The 9,713-nt window shown below is 37.9% G+C and overlaps 1 protein-coding gene across 2 annotated transcripts; it reads left to right on the top strand.

The window, feature by feature from the left end:
• Positions 1-146: 146 nt before the first annotated feature.
• LOC106955326 (protein-lysine 6-oxidase-like) lies at positions 147-8,989 on the top strand. Of its 2 annotated transcripts, none has more exons than XM_015045551.1 (7): positions 147-1,034; positions 2,660-2,768; positions 3,146-3,283; positions 3,512-3,656; positions 5,705-5,800; positions 5,916-6,031; positions 6,995-8,989. In XM_015045551.1, the coding sequence occupies exons 1-7, from the start codon at positions 392-394 to the stop codon at positions 6,999-7,001; spliced, it is 1,254 nt and encodes a 417-aa protein (XP_014901037.1). In that variant the 5' UTR covers positions 147-391; the 3' UTR covers positions 7,002-8,989. The 2 variants fall into 2 exon arrangements, with proteins under 2 accessions (XP_014901037.1, XP_014900955.1); XM_015045469.1 differs by having other exon boundaries at positions 149-1,034; positions 3,500-3,656.
• The last annotated feature ends 724 nt before the right edge of the window (positions 8,990-9,713 follow it).

Genomic DNA, 9,713 nt, shown 5'->3' with positions numbered 1-9,713 from the left:
TAGATGCGCAAGTAAATGTAAGATATTAAAAGATTGGGTGATTTTCTTTGTGGAAAATAATTAGATTTAATGGTAGCGTTGGGATGGCCGGTATTCACACTCGTGCGTAAAGTTTACTGAACAAACGTCCTCGTGTAACCAAAGTTAACCATGGCGAGGGAAGGGTTAATTCATCGTCATGGGAGTTTGACTTTACAAAAGTAACTGGACAAATTTCCAGAGGCCAGGTCCGTCCCTCCTTTCTGCTCAAGCTGTTTATGCTGCTTCCAAGAGTTGGACCTGGGTGCGCATCTTCGCTTTTCATCCTCTTCTTCCAGCTTCTCTGCACCTGATTTCTGATAACATATCATTTAAACTTGTGCATTTCTTTTTATTTTCTCTTATTTTTGTCATGGCAAAGTGGTTGGTTTTATTATATCTTTCCCAAGTCCTTCTGCCTTTAGTTTTTGGACAGCAGCGCCCAGCTGGACCCTGGCGGCACCGCATACAGTGGGAGAACAACGGGCAGGTTTACAGCTTGATGAGCACCGGATCAGAGTACCAGGCTCCGGCTCGGCCTGGCAGCCAGTCCAGAGTTTATCTGAGCAGGAGGAGGGAGGGCGCTGTGCCGGGTGCGCACAGAGGAGCGCAGGTTGTGGGGTTTACTGACGCGCAGCGCTTCAATTCCTCTTCATCCAGGAGTTTAAGAGACTCATTAAACAGAAGAGAAGCTGCTGGCGCATCCAGTAACACTGGAGAGCAGCGGCAACTCCAACAACTACGCGCGTTGCGGGACGGGATGCTTGTCTCCAGGCAACCCGCGCATCCATCAGTTCTGGAAACCGAACCTGACGCTCCCGCTCCGCTCCCAGTGTCAAGAGTTTATCTAACGAACGAGGCTGACGGAGACGGCATGGTCAGCGACGACCCCCGAAATCCGTTCAAAACGCACAGGAACTCTGTTTTTTACAACATGTATCCCGCCAGAGGCAGGTCAGTGGGCCGGACGCGCCACCCGCCCGGGACAGGGTACGGAACCAGGTACTTCCAAAATGGTGAGTCCAAAAGTGTCATTGGGAGCAAATCCGGTCACATTAAAAACAAGCCTCACTTTAACCGGAGTACATTTACTTGAGTAACATTTTTTGGGGGGGGGGATACTTTAAGGAGTATTTTAATTACTTGAGTAATTTTATTTTGTAGTATCGCTACTCTTACTTGAGTAAACTTTCTGGATACTCTACCCAGTTTGAGTAACTTCACAAATATAATTTAACCAAACATTCACCGGATATAAACACACTCCTGTAGTTTTTGTTAAAATTTCATAACTTTAATAATAAAAGAAACTGATTTTGAAATGTTTATTTTTGCCCCATTTTGTTATTTTATAATTATGTTATGAATTATTTTCATTTAGGTTTTTAAAATACCTAAATATAATCATAACTTTATATTTTGATGTGTCTGAATATGTAATCTTTAAACATTAAAAGATTGATGTTTTGATCAGTTAACACATATTTTACTCTTGAGTAAGTTTTACTTTTACTGGTGTAAAAATATGTGTTTGTATCAAAAACTGGAACATTTTCAGGAAGCATCTGATAGAGTTTGATATCCAGAAGTTAAAATGTACAAATTGGATTGGATAATCCTTTATTGATACTTCTTCTTAAGATTAGGGGGTTTGTTAAGATGACTGTCAAATTTTATTACCATAAAAAGTATTCACTCATATCTTAAAGAAGAGCCAGTATGTATGTCTGTATAGGAAGTCGTCATTTATTCAGCTGCAGCTCAATAAACTGAAATGTAATCTAAAATGTCATTGATTTAATTTAATTAATTCAAATCTATTATAATTAAAAACCTAAAATTCTGTTTCGCTAAAGATTATTGGAAAGTTCAGTGGAAAGAAAAAGTTTAATAGCTGCTCCAAAAAACAGAGGTAACTGCAGGCTTGAGAAGATTGTGAAGCAGAACCAGTGCATCAGTTTTTTGACCAATTCGAGATTCAAAATTCAAGTTCTACACTTGAATTTGACGATAATGTTGGTAAATAATGTGTGCTTCCATCACTCTGCTACTGTGATACTGTGTCTAACTAGATAAATATATATTTTGTTTTTTTAAAAATGCAAGTTTATTGCTCAATTATTGCACCTTAAGCAGTCCTTCCTGATATAAATCAGCAGTAGTTTCTATTGCATCAAAGGATTTAATGTTAGCAGTAGCTCACTCAGTTGCTCCATGTAGCAGAGAAACACAGCCAAACATAAAAACTCTTCTTAAGTTGTTTCTCCACCATTACCACATTTAGCAGTGAGTACATGAGCTTGATTGGCAGCGCTAAGACCCTCCTCCTGGCCCTGATTGGTTGGGTTTTGTTGGAAGTGGTGCATTTATTCAATAGGCAATAGTAGCTCAGAGAGGAGATGGAGGCGATCAATTTTTGTTTTTAATTCCCAACTTGCATAATTTGATGATTATCCTTTGAATCATCTGATTCTGTGAGTATTTTTCAATTTAAGGAGCGGTGATGTGAACTGAGAAAAATGCCTTTGGACCAAGCTAATACCAGAAACAATGATCGTGAAGGAATGCAAACATTTTTTAGTCCAGATTTCACCTCCACAAACTGTTTCCAGCCTAAATAAGTTGGATTGTCCTTCTCCAGGACTGCCAGACCTCATTCCAGACCCCTACGCCATCCAAGCAGGGACTTACGTCCAGCGCATGCAGATGTACGCGCTGCGCTGTGCTGCAGAGGAAAACTGTCTGTCCAGGTATGTTTCCAAAGGTCATGCAAGTCTTGTACGCACTCAGCTGCACGTCCGCACAGTAACTCACACGAGCACATGAAACTTTCCTTTACGTTTCAGCTTTAGATTGTTTTGGGTTTTTTCTTTCTTTTGATTTATATAAGTGAAGTTATAAAAGCTGTTTGATCTTCCTATGGAGAAGTGGCTGGCCAGAATAAAGTCCTGCCAAGACATAAATGTTCTGGGTTGATTTTCCCAAAAGCACTGAGCTCACTCGAACAAATCATTTGTGCTTCAATACATTTAAGAAAACTACAGCTGGGAGCTCAGCCAGCAGCAGCAGCAGCGCTTTCCAGCTCCTCTTATCCCATTTTTTATTTTTATTTTTATCTCCATCCAAGGTCGGCTTACGCGCCCAAGGTTCGAGACATCGACTTCAGGGTTCTGCTGCGATTCCCTCAGAAAGTGAAGAACCAAGGAACCGCAGACTTCCTCCCGCTCAAGCCCAGATATCAGTGGGACTGGCACAGCTGTCACCAGTGAGTTTAATGTACAAATACGAGACGTCGCATCATTTTGTTTATAGATGGTTGGATTAGTGCTGCTCTGTTCTGATCTGACGAGCCAGGAAAGCATCACCACAACCCCAAAATACAGTCATAACAATAAAATTGCGTCCCAAGAGGCATTCCTGAGGCCTGCCAGAAGAAATAAAATGTTATTTTCAGTTCAGCTAATCTGTTTTACATCCTCAGGCATTTCCACAGCATGGACGCCTTCAGTAACTACGACCTGCTGGACATCATGACAGGACATAAAGTGGCTGAGGGACACAAGGCGAGTTTCTGCCTGGAGGACACGGGCTGCGACCCGGGATTCAGACGACGCTACGCCTGCACGTCTCACACGCAGGTAGAGCTGGAAATGAAGTGTGAGCCAAGACTTTACAGCTGCTATGATTTTCCTTCAAACATAAAAGTCCAGGTGGGCCTGTTGGTCACTGTAAACGGACCTCCAGCTGCCGCCAAGCAGAGTTTCTGTTCAGCAAGAGAGTGTATAGTAAAACCTGTCAAAAATCTGCCTTTTCCAGAAAATATTTAAGTAGGATTTTGTCCTAATTTGGTCAGAAAAGAATGAAAAAGCCTTCCAAAACTATTCACAATAAGCAATTAATCACATTAAATTAAAATTAGCTTGATGATTAATATTTTTTGAAGGGATATTTTGTTTGTAGAGACTTCATAATCCATTTTACTTATGGTTTCAGTTGTGTGTGGTTTTTATTTATTGTTTATAAAATATTTGCCAGTTTCAGTGTTGAGATCTTTACAAAAATTGAAGTTTATTCGTCTTTGAGAGGGCAAACATGTATCATTGTCGATATATTACTTGAAAATGGGTTCAAAACAATGTTATAATTTATTGTAATAATTACTGGGACAATTTGTCATCTAGCAAAATTTATTATTGTGGCAGGCCCTTTTATACCCCTTAAACTTTTACACATTTTAACATGTTACAACCACATAGATGTATTTCACTGGGATTTTTGTGATTACAAAATTGTTACAGTCAAACTCCAGACATGACCTAGTTGAAAATGTGTGGCTAAGCTTGAAAATGAACTCTTTTATACCTAAGTTTCAAATCTCCGCCTGGATATTCTTGCTTATTTTAATTGTACGCAGTTCTTTAAATATCATGTGAGTAAATATACTGCTCAAAAAAATAAAGGGAACATTTCACTTTAATTTTGTGTGTGGCTCCAAATCCAGGCCTCCATTGGTTAATAAATTTGATTTCCATTGATGATTTTTGTGTGATTTTGTTGTCAGCACACTCAACTTTGTACAGAACAAAGTATTCAATGAGAATATTTCATTCATTCAGATCTAGGATGTGTTATTTGAGCGTTCCCTTTATTTTTTTGAGCAGTGTATATTTGCCCATTTATCCATAACAAGTGGAACTTTTAGCATCTAGCTAGCAAGTTATTTTCACTCCCTGCTACGGCGGGAGTGAAATTACCGTAATAACCCCATGTTGGCTGGAAAGCGCAACGTCTCCCCTCTCAGAAAACGTTGGAATTTTTCAGGTACCGCAAAGTGTAGCAGAATTATGGTAATGCTAATTTGGCTGGATTCCCGCCGCTACGTTTGGTCTGGAAGGGTTAAAGTTTACAGACTCGGCTTGCGCTGTTTTGAATGAAGAATAGAAATAAATTCACCCTCTAAGTGCAAGACAAGTAGAGACTCTTAAAGACTTGCAGCGGTAACTGCAGCAAAACCTGGTTCTACAAAAGTATTAATGGACAGGGAGCTGAAGACTACAAATGGATGCCACATATTTCAGATTCTGATTTGTAAAAATTCAAGAAACTTTGTGTAATTTTCCCTTTACTTCACAGTTATGTTGTCTTGGACTATGGCATAAAATTCAATAAAATCTGTGATTGACAAAATTCATTGGCATGAATAGTTATATTTCTATTAATCCGTCAAATTCAGTTTTTTATAAAATGTTTTTTCGTCACTAAACTTTATTGTATCTGTTAAACTCAACTCTGAGTTGAGTTTGTATAAACGGACAAAAATACAAACTTGACAAAAATAGAGTAACCAGATGTTTGACATTTGAAATTTATTTTTGAAAATTATTAATTTATTTGGTAGGGACAAGTCACATTAATTAACTTTGCTGTAACTGCGAAAGAATTAGTCAATTAGCTGATTTTTCATTTGCTATTCCTGATACATTTGTCTTGCTAAAAATAATCAGAATTTATACAAAACAAAGTTAAAATGACTTAATTACAAAATAATATCAGTAAATACAATCAATACAAAACTTTAGATAAAGACAGTTATAATAAAAAGATAAATTAATCTTCCATCAAGAATAAATACAAACTTTTTCCAGGTTCTCACAGTTTTAAAAAGTGGATGTGTTTGTGTTTTCAGGGGCTGAGTCCAGGCTGCCATGACACTTACGCCGCCAACATCGACTGCCAGTGGATCGACATCACCGACGTGCCTCCAGGAAATTACATCCTACAGGTTTACGATTCATTCTCCTGATTCATGATTTCATTGAATTCACAGCAGAACTCCAAACATTAAAAATGTTCCTGCAGAATCGCCAAGTTTTTGTTGTTTTGTTTGTTTTCTTCAGGTTACAGTGAATCCCAATTTCCACGTCCTGGAATCAGATTTCACCAACAACGTTGTGAGGTGTGACGTCATATACACAGGCATTTATGTTCAGACACGCGGCTGTCGAATAGCAAGGTACCAACCACGCACTTTAAGAGCCTTTTAATAATCAGTTCGTGTAGCTACACACTTCGTTATTCTGTTACTGATAATGTGGTAAAACTTGATTAAGCTGAAATTAATGTGAAACTTGTGTCCACTTCCCAATCATCTTAACTCTTTCTTTGAAGTATGAGATAAAATAATTTAAAGGTAGTCCTCCCTCTTTATTCCATCCACTTTGAGCGGCACCATTCCTGAAAAAAGTCCCACAGCATGCCACTGTCAACACCGTGCCTTATGATCATTTCTCAGCAGAGCTGTCCTGTTATTGTGGTCAAATAGTTTAATATCTTTCTGATATGAATATAAAACGTTTCACCAGAAGTAATGCTGTTTCTCCATGTGAGCATTTGAACATTTTAATCAAGTCAGTTGAGTTTGAAGGAGGTTGTGTCAATCCGATGTAAATTACAGAGATATTTCAGCACTTTCAACTTCATGAGCATTGACTTGTCTTTAATTGTCTGTGAATGTTCAAACAAATTCACTTTTATCTGAGCTGGACAATTTGTAGTTTCTTCTGAAACTAATTAGTCACAGAAAAACTTGGACTTATGTGTAAATGTCTGAACATAGACTTTGGTTTGATCTGCTGAGTATATGCTAATCCAATGAATGCAGGCAAATAAATCATTGTTTGCTTGTAAATGGGATTAATGTTCTGCAGAAGTGAACAGGTCATGACTTGGTGAAGTAAGAAGATCTTGAGCATCATTTGTGAAGTGATTTAGGTGAACTTTTGCATAGATTTTACAGAAATTCTTCTATAAATTGTAGTTTCTGCAAACGATAATATTGTTTTTACACTAATGGTTGCAGAACAGCAAAAATAAATCAGTACAGCCCATCATTCATATAACACTTTTACTCATAATATACATGTAAACCCTAGTTTGTCATATGTCCATACATTTATCATGTCTTTCTTTTTTTCAGGGTTTAAATATTCCTAAATTCCTGCATCAAGCTGCTGGGTTTCTGCAGCAGAACGTCGCCTCCTGTATTCTGAAAGAAGCAACTGGTGAAGTTTGTATTACAGATTTAAATGGAAAAAGTTGCATTTATTGGTCATTTCTGTAAAATATTGTGAATGAAACTAGAGATTTAATAAGAATTACTTGATTATGCAAAATCTGCAAGTACTGTTGCTTTGAGAAGCGTTGCTTAGCGGCTTTAAATCTTTGTTTTGTTGTCGTTTCTCGGCTCTGTTCTTGTTGTGCGCTGCTCTGTCCTGTCTGTGTCCGCAGAGTTCGTTGTATATTTTAACAATAAAACTCCTGGAAAGTTTTAAAACCAGCAGCATTTTTGGTCAGGCTCCATCTTTCAGGCTGGACGGCCGTCAAGTGAACGTTGTTTAGTCTGAACCCAACTCTGGGGAAAACAATCTCAGAAACCTCGAAGATCTGTCCCGAGTTATGTAGTTTGGTTTATTTAAAAAGCTGCATGCAGCGGGATACTGAAACAACTGTCAAGTGTTAATTCTGGCAACTGTTGCACAAACATGGCAACCTCATGGTGGATGTGGGCTTGACCAAAAGTAGCTGTGATAATGAAGGAATGTCCGGTTTAAACAGAACAACCAAATATTTTCAGGGAACATCAGATTTGTTCCCCATGACACACGAAACACTGATTATCCTTAACCTTTTCCTTCAACCCCGCTTGATTTGTCATTTACAAGCATAGGTTAGAGGCAGAAATGTACCTACACCCATCGTTTGCATGCATGTGATTAATTTGGGCTTTTAATGATTAATTAGAAATGTCCTCTTTCCAGTTGTTCTCTCCAACGAAGACACTGGTGCTCCAGTTCGACTAAAACCTTGTTGGTTTTGGGTTGTTCCTAAACATTATGACCAATTTCCTTGCAGGAAATTGACAAAAGCTGCATTTCCATTACAAATCTTTGTTGATATTCTGCAGCTTACGAAACCACCCCTCCACCCACCCACAATTTCGCAATTGCGGTGTTGCCATTACATAAGAAATTAAACTAAAATCACGCGATAAGTCATTGGAAAACATTTTGCACCATCATCCTCCAACTACTTACTTTTGCCTTCTTCATTTTTTTAATCAGTAACATCTGATTGTTGATCACCTCATCGTAGTGCAAAAACTTTTTATTGAAAAACATGAGTTTTTTTTTTTTATTGTTGTGTTTCCATTAAGCAAATTTGTATTGGTAGTTTCAGTTTTCAGAATTTTATGGAAATGGAGTTAGTGATAGTTTGGATCAGATGGTTGACTGAACATGATCCTTAACAGACATCAAAACTGGCTCTGGAGTTATTTTTAACTGATTAATTTATTTTAATTTAGGCTAAAATGAATCCCCAGAATCAACCCGACCGCAGCTCTACTGAAGATCTTAGAACTAGGTTTAAAAACCAGAATAAAAGTGGATAAATATCCACACAGAACTGCACAAAAAGCTTGTTGAAGGCTACAAAAAGAGTGTTGTCAGGTTCTAGTTTTATGGGACGTAATTATCAACCAAAACATGTGCATCTAAAAATGTTTTATTTTTTTTAAATCTAAGTTTTTCGTATATTATTACATGCTGGAGCTGTAAAGTGGTGCAGTTTGTACTGACAATGAGTGGATGTTTCTCTCCTGGAAAAAGAACTGTTCAAATCTATCTTTAAAAGCCTCAAATTAATATGAACTGTTAAGTCAGAGTAAAATTTCCGAGCTTAAATACGTGTGTTCATGTGTATTAGAACAAATGTGCGTTTTTGTCGACTTTATTTTAATAAAATATTGTTCAGAATTTATTCCGGTTGGATTTAAATCAACGCACTTTGTTGAGGGTTTGAATTTATGAGAGCAACATTTCTAAAGTAAATCTAAATCGCCTCCATTTTCATGGGAAATCTTCTTTATTTGCAATAAATATTGTGTTTTAATATAAAAATGAAAATAATTGTATGTTACTGCAGCATCCTGTGGTGCAAGAACGTCTTTTTCCCACTGTCGGGTGAGCGGAAGAGCTCTGCTTTGATGGATGTGGTTGAGCAGCTTGTGGCTTCAAACACAAACAGAGCTGCAATTAAACACCAATGGCATGTTTGCCGACAGATCTCTGTGAAGGCACAATAACGAGATCTCGTGTTTCTGTGTCACTTTTACTGAAACACGTCCAGGGAGGAATGAACAGAGGCCATTTGTTACTGTCCTCCGAGTTGCATTGTTAAAGAAAAAGCCAATTTCTTTATTCTAATTCAACACATGCTTTCGTCGTCACTGGGGACTTTGTAGAAGTTTCAAATTGCAAAAAAGTAAGATAAATGCTGGAGGATATAAAGTATTTCACCAGCATGGTGTTTGAGTTCAGTTTTAGCTTTAGAAACCAGGACATTTTAGTTGCCAGGCTCCTTCCCTGCCTCAATACATTGTGTAAGCCACAAAATATGTTTGGAAATCCCCCCTACTCCAATTATCCATCTCCATTCCTGTTTGTCTTGGACTTCTGGAGCTAATATTTACAGACAGGGATCTTTCCAGCAGCTGATTTCAGCTACAAAAGCCTAAAGCTGAGATTGATGTGCTTGACTAAATAAATATCAGAGTTCAGAAATGTGCTAAGAGCTCATCAGGGTTGTACTTGAGAATGAGACTGTTTTCTTTGTTACTAATGTTGGCTGAATAAACA

Source organism: Poecilia latipinna, unplaced genomic scaffold (genome assembly GCF_001443285.1).
Source record: "Poecilia latipinna isolate Pla-1442-1.1 unplaced genomic scaffold, P_latipinna-1.0 Scaffold3, whole genome shotgun sequence".
In the NCBI taxonomy this organism is placed as follows: Eukaryota; Metazoa; Chordata; class Actinopteri; order Cyprinodontiformes; family Poeciliidae; genus Poecilia; species Poecilia latipinna.
This window is presented reverse-complemented; position numbering and strand designations above follow the sequence as displayed.